Here is a 15,818-nt window from a genome sequence, read left to right on the forward strand (position 1 = left end):
TTTATTTATTTATTAATCTTTTCTAGTACAATGTTTAAAGGCAAACTTATTTTTTTACAAGTTACAATATTTCTATAAGTTAACCATTTGGGTACTGCAGAGATAATTTAACGATTGTTGGTGAAAATACTAAATAAAACTAACTATAATATTATACTAATATACCACAACCCCAACCCCACTTTGCGTCGTGGTTACGTTCCGAAAAAACACGACGCAAAGTGAATTAAGATTTTCAATAACAAACCGTATAAAAATCATTAAGGGTTCCGAGGTTACGAAAATACTACTTTTTAAAAAGAAAATTGATCAAAATAAACTTTAAAAAAACAAACATAACTAAAGAAAATATTATATACATATAAAAAAAACATAAACAAAATAGACTATTCAATTAATTTATATAATATACAGAAAGGGAATCCCGAGTTTAGACGGCAATGCGTAATTGTAAACAAGTGTTGTCTTTACAAAAAAATTAAAAAAAAAATTGAAGACTCAAATCCAAAACAACGCAGTAATAACAACAAAATTAGAACTAATTAAGCAGCGGCGCAACTTCGAAAAAACGCAAAAGGCAACGACGCAAAGCGAGATATTGGTCTATATTAAGTTTTAATAATCGAAGTATTAAAACTCATGAATTTACTTTTGATCAAAGATGTATGTTTTATACAATACGATAAAGTTTGGATCAAAAAGTTTGCATTTTATTGGAACACACAGTGGTTTTCGTTGCGTAATTTCGTGCTATAAACGGGGGCGTATTAACAAAGCGCTCGATTCGATCGTGGCTTTGTCAGCAATTTCTCTGTATCGCAAAACACCTACGGGTCGCGTGTTCCGAGCCGCCGCGTTGCTATTTGCACGCACGCCTCCATACACTAACCACATAATAACTCCCTTTGATTGATGAATACATCCCTTCGCGCTATAAGGCCTGACAGACAGCTCCGGCGGCTTCCCGGTATTGTTTGACGCAATTTACTCTTGGCTACAGGCATGTTGCACGAACGACTGGTAAACCCAGATATCTACCAATGATACACATGTATATGCGTACACATTACGACTGCCCTTTTAAAGAATCAGCATAAACGTGTTGCGTTACTAAAATTTAAACAGTTGAATCAGGATATATTTTAAATAAAAAAACTTCTGAATTTAGGTTTATATTAAAAATATTTATTTTTATAATACTGTTGCTTGTTTCAGTAATTGTCATATTTTAAACATTCCCTAGTCACAAATAGAAATTAATTTGTATTATTAGTAATGCAAATATGCATAAAGAAATCTGCGAAAAACTGTTTATTTTAGAACATTATAAAATATTTTTTTTTTCGCTAGTATGCTTTTATTTAGGAATTAAAATATTTTATATCTGCCATTGTATTATTGTCACCTGAATCGTACTTAGATCACCTATGATGATTTTATCATTAGTAAATTGTAAATAAGTATAACAGTGCATGACTTAAGATTTAATTTAAAAGAAGCATGTGTCGGAGAAATAGACTCAGTAGTGTATTTTTGTCGATATCTAACTAACTAATAAACTTCGAAAACAGTAGTTTATAATCTTATATTCGATAAGCAGCGTAACGTATTAAAAATCTTTCTTCTGTACTATCTTTAAGCTATCATACCACCTTTTTCATTCATTTAATTTATAATATTATATATATATATATATATATATATATATATATATATATATATATAATTGAGATCCGATTATCGTAAGCGCCTGTTAGCTTTACCTACTTGAAAGAATTTACTGAATTTTAAGAAGAATACTATAAATAATAAAGCCGTGTTCACATTGATCAGTTAAAGTAATTCTTATAGACAGTATGGTCGAATCTTTGGTAAATTTAAAAAATAAACCAAGTCTAAGCTCTCTGACAACGATTACTCACTAATATGTAAACGCGGATGCTCTAAAAGAGATAATGACAAGTGTAATATATTTAGTTAAACATATATTTATATAAATAGATATTTGGCACAGTGCCTATGTGCTTCGGTTCGAAGATTAACCTTACGTTGGGAAAGTCGGAACATCAATCAACCCTCACCCTTCAACAGAGCAACGGGGCGGATCGTGATTAGCGGCTCTAAATTATCTTTTACTACCAGTACGTGGCCAAGACAGCTAACGTCACTATCTACACATCTTACGTATGTAGTACAAGGCTGATTGGTTATAAAAGTAAAAATTTTAAAGAGGTCAATGTATAGCTTATTTTGCTGTCAATTATTGCTAGGTAAACCCTATCTAAAAATCAATAGTTACAGAAATAATAAATATCGTTATGATGCTTCTATGTATGTAAGAAATCATTGCCAAAAGTACTTCCAGACTTTGCATTGCCAGAAGTTATTGACTTGTCGCCTTTCAACAGAAAAAAAAAATGCGTTAAAAAATTAAAATGTTCACTTTACACAGTGTGAATGAAGTTTTTGTAATTTATACTCCTATAACTAAGCATCTTATATACAGGAAGTTTGTCAAATGACTGTCTAGTTTAAACTATAAATTCAATGCAGAAACTAATTAATAATTGATTCAGTGAGAAGTAATTTCCTTAATGTTAGTGAACTTCTTCGCGGGACCCATGAATAGCCGTCGATACTTACACAACTTTTAACTGCGTCTGTACTTCAATTAAGGTTCCAAACACACGAAACACGTATTTTTTTAAAATATCAAATAAATATAAACCTTTTTAAAAGATAATTACAGACCCTTTGATATAAGTGTTTTACCACTACACTGACTTAAAAATTATGTTGCACTATTATAATTAACTTGATTTTTACAGGACAAGTAACATGTTACATTGCGCTTTCTGTTGCAATGTGAACATTCTTGTTGAGTTATTGTATGGAAACACACCTGGATTTAGTTGAGACGACATAGGAAACAAAGCAGCCCCGCCGATTGTATGGCGAAATTTGCGAGATTTAAATTAAACACCACATACTAAAATAATTTACATCACTTTGCACAGATTATTTTTTTTTATTTTTCTTCTTTTCTGTCAAAAGATAACCTCGGGCGTAGACAAAATGTCTCCCCAAAAATTCGCCACGACTACCAGCCTTTCGCTTCCTGCATCTAGCGAATTCTCGCGACTTTATCTATGACGTCGGTCGACCTAGTGAGGTGCATAACCACATTGGTTCTACCATCTAATGGTTGCCACTCGAGGACCTTTCAGCCTCAATGGCCATTGGTTGCAAGAGCGATTTTCCCCGCCCACTGCCACTTTAAACGGGCAATTCTTCGAGCTACATCGGTGACCTTTTTTTTTTTGCTGAGTTCCTCATTTATGATTCGTTCTATCTAATATATAAAATTCTCGTGTCACGGTGTTCGAACTTGAACTCCTCCGATTTTTACCAAATTTAACATGCGTATTCAGTATGTCTGAGAATCGGCTACTATCTATTTTCAATACCCCTAAGTGATAAGGGTGGTCCATCCCTAAATTTTATTTTTAATTTTTAAGACAATTTTTTTGGTTTTTATTTTATTATGATACAGCATACAAAAATACATACAAACCTAAATTTTCACCCCTCTACGATCAACCCTTATCTTACATTTGTTAATTAAAAACTTTAATTTTTTTGGCAAAACAACGTTTGCGGGATCAGCTAGTTAAGATCTAAGACAAAGATATAGATATTAAAATATTTTTGCTGTTTGCACAGATTATAAGCACTCATTAAAACAAGACAGTCTATTTTTAAAAATTCTGTGTATTATATTTTCTTTTTAATAAGATTACACTAACATCGATAACAATAATTTTTTCACTGCTGAAAAATATATTTACTCTGTGTAGAGATGATACGTTAATCTGTATTCACCACGCAGGCTGAATGCGGATTGGTTGATACCACATATCTTTCCGATTTATGAAACGAAAAATGAACAAATAATGGTATCACAAAACATCAAATGAATATTTACTTGCTATTTTTATATTGTATATGGAAGGTAATGAACGATTTGTATCTTTATTATTAATCTATATTAAGTACAGTTCTTCTAAATCTCCGAGTAATACAACAAAAAGTAGTTAACTTCTTTTAATAGATTTTTCTTAGAAAGATAATCCACATTATGATAACGAGTTTCTTAGTGATATTATAACTATGAAAGCAGTTCTTAAACTCTCGTTAAGAATATAATATCTCATAAGATATTTATTATTGATAAATAGTATCGCGATGCATTAAGGCTTTTCATTATTCTTTCAGTAGTCACGAAAAATATCCAATATAGCATGAAATAACAGATTAATAAATAAGTTTCGTCTATTCCAGATAGACGTCGAACGCTTTGCCTATAAAAAACTGATAAGTTACTGCAAAATTTAATATTTTTCTATTCACACACTGCGATCGAATGACGTTATCTATATATAAAATGTTATTTATTACAAAGTGTAAAATTTTAGTGTTATATTAATTTATTTTAGACTAATAACTTTCTGGAAAAATGATTTATCTCAAGAGTCGTCCACAAATTATGTTTGTCTTGAATGAAACCTTCTAACGCGTCGGAACTTAGTTCATCGGGTTGAAGATGTAATACAAATATTTATGCGAACAATTTATTAATTAATTTAAAAATTTATTAGAAGCTTGTATGTTTGTTTTTGAATAATGTTCTCTTCTTCAGAGGATCCATGTACTCTAGTGTAAATAACTCGTAATAAATTCTTAAATGAGATTATTTTACCATGTTTTAAGATGTACGTATAACTAGAAGGATACAGTCTTATCGAATTTAAAATAAAACAAGTGCAGAGAACAGGCAGAGTTTTACTACTCTGTTTGTAGAATTTTACTTTAGAATATATGCTGCAAGGCGGTCTTGGATTTATGCAGCTTCATCAGAATTTAGTTCGTGGAAACAGGTAGTCAGCAAGCTAAAATTTTACGCTGAGTAATGGTACTACAGTTACAACGAAGACGTTTTCATGAAAAGTGACTATACCCGTGTAGATATATTGTGTAGTGATTGTAGTGTGTTACGAAACGAGGTCTACTTGGCGGTCAGAAGCGACGTGGGCTGACCCTGACCGTCTTCTCTTGAGAAGGACGCGGCCGCCGTTATCGTGAGTATTAGAGTGATGCGTGCTCGATGCATCGTAATATATTTAAATTTCGATTTCAGAATGCCGAATGATTCTTAATGACTAAATAGCGCTTTATTGGACCGGAAGGTTTGCGGATTTTACCGGGTAATATAGAAACCTCATCGAAGTATACATTCGCAAGGTATTGCGCGAGAGATTTAAGCTGCACGGTTGGATAAAGAGTTCCGGCTGGGTCTCCGTCCCGAAACCCCGCGTAAAAAAGAATGTCACCTCTACGGGTACTCCGTCCGTAACTGTTTTCGCGTCCAGGTCTTTCAAGTGCTTAGCGGACCACGGCTAAGCCGATTGCTACCGTCCTGCAGTTACGCAGACATCGCCTTCGTGCGTGCTATGTAAGAGCGTGGGACAACCGCCAAGACCAGGAGTTGCCTTAAAGCTCGCGGACCTCCTGCTTCCGCTCAATATCGACGAAGCTGCACAAAGCCTAAACAGGCTAGCAACGTTACGTCTATAAAGCCGGTTGTTATCGGCATGCTATACTTATTTGCTTTACGCTACTTATCTATATTGAAAGAGAGGGCGAGAGAAGAGATAGAATAGAGATATATAGAGATAGAGCGAAAGATACATATATATATATATATATATATATATATATATATATATATATATATATATATATATATATATATATATATATATATATATATATATATATATATATATATATATATATACATACAATAGATTTCAAAAATGGATAGATGATTAATGACTTAAAATACGAAAAGAGAATGTAATATACATATATAATCTTGGATTGTAATTTGAAATATTTTGTAATTTTTAATATTTTTTGGTAAAATCAAGTTTAATGTTACAAAATAAAAGCAAACATTTTTTCTACGAGCCCTAATTTAGCAGGTCATTGCTATCGGTCTGAACGTAAGTGTCTATTATTAAGGTTAACAGAGTTTATTTTCCATTATGGGATTAAAACAGTTCAATGCCTCCCTCAAGAATATCTAAGGGGATATAAACCTTGATCACCACGATTGGTGTCGGCGATCGCAGTTAATATTATGGTATAAAAAGGACAGTGCTATCTGTCCTCTGGAAACTTGTTTGTAAGCATTGTCAATCGTATATAAATAATACACAGTATGAATTATAAAAGATTGTATCTCGTAAATCGAGCTTGTCACCTATGATCGCAAATTCAAGTTAGTCGTTATCGCTGGACTGACGCTACTCAAAAATACGTATTTTTGGTGATATATGAAATTCATAATTTTAATTACTTCATTTTATTTTGAAATAAGTGTCAAAAATTTGGGGCTTTTTGCAGACAAATAAGCTATGCATTCACTTCTTTTTAGCTTTCAAACCTATAAGCAATCAAGCGACCAATGTGACGAAGTAATTTCAGGCGTCACCTTACCGACCAATGCCAAACACCGAGTGTGCCCACCGCTCTGCCATTTACATGATACCTCCTTCCCCACTACCACTCAAAGTCACGTGACCGATCACATGAGCGATTTGTTTTTTATTTATACCCTCTCTTACGTGTAAGTTATATGCGATTTTGCGTAATAGATGAGTGATTTGAGCGAGTATGATGGTAAATTCGTAATAATGGAGAGGAGGAAACATTCACCTGCTCGTTAAATATAGTTCCGATACCTCCGTGTCATTATTTCAAACCGTTCCAACACGTCTAGCCGTAATCCTTTGTTACAGGTATGTAGTACGTCATAGAAATAACCATCTGGTAAACTATGTCCCAAACTCTAATAAGTGTTTAGCGAAATAAGATCTTTCTGGACGATCATTCCTATATGCGGAAATATGTTCTTTATAAGGAATGTTAAAAGGACCAGTTTCGACCAATGCGACGATGTCGTCAGCCCACCTAGTGCAGAGCATACACACGTCGCGTTTTGGCTATGTTCGATTGTTGCTGCACGTTAGCCGTTTCGGCTTTTACAGCCGCGTTTTCAGCTAACGGTAAAAAATATCTTTCGTCCTCAAAGGCCGTCGTTGGCACAAGCGATTTCAATCCTCATCCTGTCATTTCTGACGAACTTCTTTGAGCTACGACGGTGACTTTGGTACATCTGCGGATCTTCTCATATACAATTATATCTCGCAGCAAAACTCCGAGCATTGCCCTCTCCAAATCTCCCGTCAAAAACATGTACAATATTAAAAGTTATCATGCGACATTGTTTGATCTAAATTTTGGGATTATATAAAAATGTAAAACGGGGCCATTATACATTAATTAAAGAAAAAGTTTAAAAACATTAAATCAATTAAACGACGTGGTACCTAAAACGTCCTTTTCTAATATTTTGCTTAAAGAAAACAAGTTTTACCTAGTGCACGCTTCGTATGCGAGAAAAAAATTATCTTTGAGTAATTACGTTCTATTAGTAAGATTTAGGGAAATTATCATAGAAAAGTTATATCTTATTACGCTCTTTCTTATTGTTATATACAGTTTGGTATTTTATTTAAAAACCTGTAAAAATTTTCTATACCCTATTTGAAAAAACTAGCTTTACATGAAAAGAATTTTGCCTAAAATTCGTCTCATGGGCACGTTTCATCCAAGCGAAACTGATAAGTTCGGAATACTTTATAACGAGGCTTAAAATATTAAAGAGTAGCTATAAACCCAAAACCTTCAAAATAAAACCTGAAAGCTAATGTCTTATATCAAAAAATTATAAATGGGGGACTGTACATAAATACTCTGAAAACAATTCTTTTTTATTCTAGAAAATTCTAAAAGGAGAATGGAATTCACCAGACAGTAAGTACACGACTTGCTTGCAGTTTGGATGTATGTTAGGTCGATGATTTAGTAACATAATTGACTGTGCAATACATCTGCAATCTTGATATAAGATTTCATGTATTTATTAATTATTATAAATACCGTACTTACAAACTTGATTACCAATTTACTGGAAGAAACGATTTTGTATGCTTATTTATATTTAAAAATGTTCTGTATGTGAAATGGTTTATTATTTTAATGACTGTAATCTATGGCAGTGATGTCGCCTGAATATTTTGATTTCATTTAGGGTATAAATAAATCTGTATTTTTGAAATTTAAAAGATTAGTAGTTATTGTTTTTCTTCCTACTTCTTCCTCTTTTACATTGCGGAACAGAGTCAAAAATTAAGTGGTTAAAAAAATAACTTGACGTTCAATAAGAGCTCTGTTAAGTTCCAATGTTTAATAAATTAATTTTATCTTTATCTTTAATGAAAGATAATTTTTTAGTAGACTGTACTGCTTAGTTATAAATATTAAATAAATCAAGTACGATATTTAATTTAACCATAATTATATTACTCCTAAATGTCAAAGGGACCACGGAGGGTAAGCCAACAAATCATTGATGTTTACGTATTCTGAACAATTTACTTAGTTAATTAACTTGCAAATAAGGTATTCAAATAGGATCAAATTTTAAAGGTTGTGTTTATTAACTCTTTTATAATTTACGAACAAATTTTCTACTATATTTAAATACATAAAATGCTAAATCAACTTTCGATAAAGAAACGTATATTTCCTTTGATGTACTATTTTGACCAATATGATCATCAAGGAGCTTCCCTAATAGTGAGACGAAGTGAAACTATCCACCATACGTAAAAAAGCAGATTTAAAATAAACACACGATGTAAAATTGGAGCGGTGAAAGCACAGCTGTAGAGGACTGCGACGTTCGATCGTAAGTCAATTGGTTCAATGCGGGGAATAATCTTGTGTACTTCACATTTTGTGTAATAATTATATAAGATTGTCACTGCTTATAGGCAAGTTTTAAGACGATGGGCAGCAGCGCCTTCAGCGTACTATAATGCCACAACGCGATCGCCAACCCGCCTGCCAAGCATGTTAATTATGGCTTATTCTCCATAGATATCTTTAGTGGAGGCCTATACATTTTTTTGGCCCCCGCTTTTGGAGGCCTCTCGTATCCCTAATTAGTTGGGATCAGGGTCTTTGTTAACAAATAAGTTTTTCAGATTTTTCATCTTCATTCTTCACTCACTGTCATACTTCTCAATTTCTTTTATTCTTACCTTATTTCCATCACAATATCTTTCATTTTGTTCTTTCATTCCTTCTTGCTTTCATCGCCTTCCTTCCATCATCTTATTACTCTGTACATTGCAGTTGGTTGAAATGATAACGATGTCAAATCACGACTTTTTAAATCGTTTTTCTAATCATTTCACACATGACCGTCCTGGAAAAATTATATGAAAAGGTCATAAAGCAGCATAAAAGCAGCAACATTTTAGTCGGTTTATAGACCTCAAAAGAGTGGAAACTGGAATTGATACATTTATCAACTTTCACAGAAAGCAAATCACGTCGTTTATTTCAAGATTTTCCATGTGTAAGGATTTTATTGACATAAGTCCGACTGACAGGCTGATGACGACGGCAAAGTATCGACGCTGGGTGGAGATGGCCGCCCTATAATCATATTTTGTACTATGTTCTTTTTAACTTAACTTTGTAATATGAATCATTGGTGAGATATAGGAAATTTTTCGGACCCATAACCTTGAAAAGTGGTGAAAATTATGAATTACTTTTGATAACCGAAAAAGTAGATAGATTGACGTCGACCACGAGAATCGGTCAGCTCCAAACCTACTAGATACTGCAGTAGGCGAAGCCATACACATCGAAAAAATCCGGCACAGATGGTGTAATATAATGCGATACAAACTTTCCAAAAAGGGTCGCGATCCTCAGCAGCGAGGGTTAGACAAATGGAAAAGGCGGAGGTTCGAAATAAAGTATTATTATTATTGTTACTACAACACTAAAAGCTCCTTATTTGCGTTTTCACTATTCGCGGATTAAAAAAATACGACCCAATTACTGTGTAAATTTTTATTCGCGGATTTAATCAGTACATATATAATAAAAAAAGGATTTCAATAGGTATCAAACGCAAGATCTTTTGTAAGTGCCGTCAGATGGACCAATAAAAAAACTTAAGTTAAAATGTTAAATTCACAACCCATTGAAGAAAAGGCTTCAACGAGTACTGGAAACGTGACATTTAATTTTAAAAGTCTTAGGTTCAAGAATGAATGGCAAATGTGCTTTGTGATTTCCTTATGAACATTGATACGTCCATGGAACGAAGTATTTTTGTAAAAAGGCAAATTGCTAATGCGACTGCTGCGAATCTGTCTGAATTGAGGAAGCTTTTTGGAATTGCAAAACAAGAGAAAATTACATAATTCTTTAAACCATTGTTAAGCCTTAAGATAAGTTATAAAAATGTTTAAAAACGTAAATTAAATTAAGAATTTTTTTTAATTTTGTCACCTAGGAAGGATATATCCATAACCCTATATATGTATAAATAACTATTTCGTATTCACGCTTTCTGTATATTATATTTATGAAACTTATACCCCGTGAATAGAGACAAAAAATAAAAAAAACAAATACCGTATATTCCAATAGCCATTTATTAACTGCGCCTTAATTTACTTCTTAATAATATTAATTTTTTTTTCCAAAAAAAAAAATTTTTTCATGGAAAAAAATATAAAACGACACTTCGTATTGCACAAAAAAAATAAAGACTCTGTTTCTAACCTACAAAAATGCTTTCGTAGTTCGCGCAAAGGTTCAAGCAATCGCAGGGGAAATCTAGATTAAATGTCATTTAACACGAGCTTCTTCGCTCGTGAAAAAAAAAATTCGGTACTGTAGGTCACGTTTCGAGACGGATTTGAAAAAGATCTTTCACGGGGCGGCTGTGAATGTGTTGTATAAAATGCTTGGATTTTGTTCCAAAGTTTTCTAGGTATAAAAAATATAATTTTTTTTAGTTATTATAAGTTGATATAACTAATTGTACGGAACGTTACGCTCCACATATAGATGATGATGGTTTTGAACAATCGCATAATAGTAGTAATATCTGTCTTAAAATTACATACCAGGAGTTCATAGCATCTTATAACAACTTTCTCTATCACAATCAAGCAATAGAGTAAATCGGCATGTCCGAGTATCAAAAGTTCAGATCATTAGTGACGTCTTATCATCTACATATACTTACTAAGACTACTATTGCACTAATACTGCTAAGAAGATATTGCAATACAGTTCAAACTATTGTACTTAAAGAAGATTGTACCACACCTGTAGAAACATTGCAATGTTAATACAACATACACCTACAAACTCATCATTGATAGATAAATAATCGCTGATCGAAAACATCCACAAGAAGGTGATGGGAATACCAGCAACCTTTTATTTCGATGTACTCCTCTAAAACTACAACAAATTTGATCTGTACTGCACCCCAAGAATGAGTAAGACATTTGCTTCCGAAATATTTTCGCAATCATACTAGTTTTTATTTTGCTTCTATCTATACATTCAGCTTTTATTATCTTTTCTACAATCATATCCAGCTACTATTATCCCTTCTACATTCATAATAACTCTTAGTATGTATCTGTTATTACCTATTCATGTTCATGTTATATCTTTAAAGTCACATTGGTCCTTACTGCTTCTTCACTTCTCTTATCTAGTTCTAATTATCTCTATTTCACTTGTGCCTTTTATTCAAAAATGACGACAGCTATGCTATGTAAGTAGGATTGTATTATTAGATATATTCAATAGTGTGTAAATAAGGTCATCACTTACCTATTTTGGCGTGGGTGCAGGAGAAAGAGAAGACACAAGTCAGTGTCAGGACCAAGTAAGGGATCTTCATCTTACTCCGTTCACTTAAGTCACTTGCATTTTCAATTTTCTTCCACCTTCAAAAGGTACCTGCAAAAAATGTTGACACTACAAATTTCCACTTTATTATACATTTTTTTACTTAAGTTAAAAAAATAAGAAAATTTCAACTGCGTCACTCTTTTTTAATAACCTCCTATGACATTTGTAATTTTTAATACATTATTTAAGAATACAAATAAAGTGAAATAGGATTATTTTAACTTTGCAACTTTACGTTATTATAATAATTCACGGATTAATATTTAGAAAAATATACATAGATTTTGTTTTAAAAATTCAGGACACTAGATTCATATAATGTTTTAATGTTATTACTATTAAATGATTTACGTATCTGCGTCTAGTTTCTGTGTTACTGTCAGCGGGCTGCTAAGTCGGGTCCCTCGGCGTTTCGCGGTATCTCATTATGAAAGGGTATCGGAGCGTGGTCCGTCACAATGTTACATCGAGGGTTAGGGGAGTTTACACCCTATTAAATAATATTATTCTAGGGCAGACTACAATTCCCGTGGCCCTTTTTCAGCCGTACATTCTATTATATAGCTAATTTTAGATAGAAATGTTTACGCCGTTTAACATATTTGACATAATTTAACAATTACTGACAAAGATTTGGATTGGTAAGTCGAAGTAGCACTAGGTAATCGGCGTAGAGGGCCGTGGCCTCTTCCTGTGAGACTTGAGAGTTGAGAGTTTTTATTTAATATTAATTCTACTTCACCCCATCATAATTAAAATAGGGACACTGTATTCTGTAATTATTTGATATTTTTAGGTTTTACGAATATTTGTGTTTTATTACAGGGTCGAGATTTTGGAAAACGTACATCAAGTACAAAATGCTATCTAATTAAAAGAATTCTACTGTGTTCCTACAATTTATCTATCGGATATACAGAGTAAATAGTTATATGCGTAAAAGCTTAATAGGAGTGAAGTGTTCACTATAGAATATGTTACATTAGTTTATTTTTCACATTCAAACGGTCAAAAGCTTCTGGAAGTATAAAATCTGCAGAACGGGTATTAAAGGATTTTCAATGAACAATCGAGAAAATGTTTTTTTTAGCATTACGTTATTTATTATTTCTGAAACATTACTAATATACACATTGACAGTACTACATACTAATTGACAGTAATTTAAATCGTATCTTTTAAACCTGTTATTGATATATGTATAGTCTTTTAAATGGCCTATGTTCATGTTATCTTATTAATCTTACTCTTATTTATTCTATCTGTAAGATTTCTAAAACAAAAAGATGTAATAATAAATTAAAATAGATCAATGAGCAATCATAATATACAAAGGGTTCAGACAACATTACCATTAAAAAAATTTAATAAAACTATTTTTTTCTGACTGACGTAGCCCGTAATAAATAGTAATAAAAATAATATATGTACAAGCGCTGTTTCTTTCCCAAAATTTAAATTCTTAATCAAGTAAAAGGTATATGGTAGATTATGTTAAAAAGTTAAAAATATATTGAACAGTTAATTCACTTAATTACAACCTTAAACTATGTGCATGCAATACTAAAATTTCGTGTGAATATCATTATAGATTTATAAATAGATCATAAAATAAAAATAAAATGTTATTTTTTTTGTTGCTTCCAAAAATGTACTGTTATTTCATATACTACATACAGAGTGATTCTCTATAAGGTTAAAAGCTCTAAAGGGGTGAATATATAGCTTATTTTCTGTCAATTAATGTAAGGTACAGCATTTATAAGTCAATTGTTTTAAGTAAGCATATATTAAGAAAGTGTTTTTAAAATTACGACTATTATATATTCAAAATTGTTGTTTTCTTTCTGTCCCTGTAGAGTTTATATTCCTGGAATTTCGATCTTTCGTATTCCGGTATAAAAATTAAATGTCACGTAATCACGTTATATAAAGTAATTGGAAATAGGTGTAAAAGCTTTAAAGTTGTTTGCTAACAAACTAGCTACAAATTCATCTCTTTTATTTACATTAATAAACAATCATACTGTAGATAATATCGATGTTTAGTGAACCCATTAGATATTTACACAATCGCTATTAAATTTTATTATTTATGGCACGTATTTACTTGTATTTAAATACACTTATCGGAGTAATGATAAACAAAACTAGTTACGAGAATCTCTTACAGGGGTGTGGAACCACGGTGGCGTTTATTTTATCACTAAACCATTTATTTATTCAATTTATTTTAATTATTTTCTATAATACTTCGTATCTTTTATAATGTTTACAAAAGCCTTTTGTACGTCAAAATAAGAATGACATAAGAGCTCAATTTAATACAAATTGTAAATAATTTAAACTATTTTATAGTGACATACTTAAAATAAAAATAATGATTGAAGAGTTCCAAACCCGTTCTGATATAAGAAGAGTCGACAGTCAACTTTACCGAGCTTTTTTTTAATCAGTTTTAAGAATACTCCTTATATAGTTAGTTATATAGTTAAAATAATTTATCTTTAAACTGTGTATACATGTGACTGGACTTTTCTTTCTAGATTTTTTTTAAATCCTCGCCGTCGCCTTTGCAGTCCATAGACGCCATCTGCAACGCTTAGATCTCATGCAAATATATCTATGGGGGATATACCATAATCGCTACGATTAGCGGGCATACTGGCGATCGTAGTATGGTGTAATAGTAAGCAGTGAACGCTGATGTCCATCCTCTGGAAACTTGTTTGTGAACAGTGGCAATCTTATTTATTGTAAATATAAGGCGTGACCGGTACCGCAACTTTTTAAAAATTGTTTTATAAGAATTCATAAATATTCTGAGGGTGTCTATTATTAAAGCGTACACTGTTTTCTATAAAGAAAACATTAATTTTATAGAGTCTATAAAAATGAAACAAACTTACATTTATTTATATTGCTATCTTTGTATACATCGATGTTTTTCTTATATTTAACTCAATTCCTATGCACATATAATAGCGGCAAGTGTGCTGCAAAATTGTTTTTTTTTTAATTACAAATATTTAATAGTCAAGAAGGATACCTTATAGTGGATTGTAATAAAATGAGAACAATAGATTTTTGGATTACAAGGTTTTTTTTTAAATTAAAATTTAAAGTCTTGATTGATAATTTTACCAACGCTGCTCTAGAAGCCTGTCCTTTAAAAGAGCTCTACGCTTTAGACAGGTCTAACATTAATGGCTAGATGTCGCTGTTATACCTACTGCTGTTACACCGCATAAAAAAAAGTTGTTCACAACTGTGTGAGGCAGATTTGAAACTTAAGGATGCTTTATAGGGGAGTTTAATCTGATTGGAGTTTCTATTAAAATAGACCCTTCTAGGATTGTTGTCACGACGTTCACTAGTGGTCATTTTTAATGACACTTTGTTGATAATAATACGAAAAAATAAATAAATAGTTAAAAGAAAAGTGAAACAAAACCTTCGTAATTTTTTTTTCTTTCACCACGAAGGCCGCTCGATTGTGGAATGATTTACCGCTAAATATAAGACGTGCTAACTCACTACCTATTTTCAAGAAAAAGGTTAAGAACCATTTACTGGACCTGTAGTTGTCTATCTCTTGGTTCATTTCTTTTTCTTTTTGCTTCTTTCTGAGGCGGGTGCGATCGAACCAGTTCTGATCGGGGTCAGTTGGATGTTTTTATTTATTATTGTATTATATTTATAATATGTATTAAACCTTTTTTATTATAAGTATATATGTTATATACGTATTTTTTTATAGAGGTTTAAAAATACTTTTACGTATCATAGGGCCTGATGTTGGTGCCCCGTATGTCGGACTCGATCTAGACATCAATACCGACTAAAAACAATCCTCTCTCTTCGGTATCCCTGGACCTCACGGCATG

General features: G+C 32.1%; 1 protein-coding gene across 1 annotated transcript in view; it reads right to left on the reverse strand.

Moving 5' to 3' along the window:
- Window positions 1-11,960, reverse strand: part of LOC137931745 (cyclic GMP-AMP phosphodiesterase SMPDL3A) — a 39,371-nt gene extending 27,411 nt beyond the window's left edge. The window contains exon 1 of the mRNA XM_068775240.1: window positions 11,851-11,960. Coding sequence (XP_068631341.1) covers window positions 11,851-11,920 — 70 coding nt within the window. The 5' untranslated portion in view covers window positions 11,921-11,960. The remainder of the gene's footprint in view (window positions 1-11,850) is intronic.
- Window positions 11,961-15,818: the final 3,858 nt, after the last annotated feature.

This window comes from Battus philenor, unplaced genomic scaffold (genome assembly GCF_028537555.1).
Source record: "Battus philenor isolate CCGP_79_NKW_IND1 unplaced genomic scaffold, ilBatPhil1.0.hap1 SCAF_8, whole genome shotgun sequence".
In the NCBI taxonomy this organism is placed as follows: domain Eukaryota; kingdom Metazoa; phylum Arthropoda; class Insecta; order Lepidoptera; family Papilionidae; genus Battus; species Battus philenor.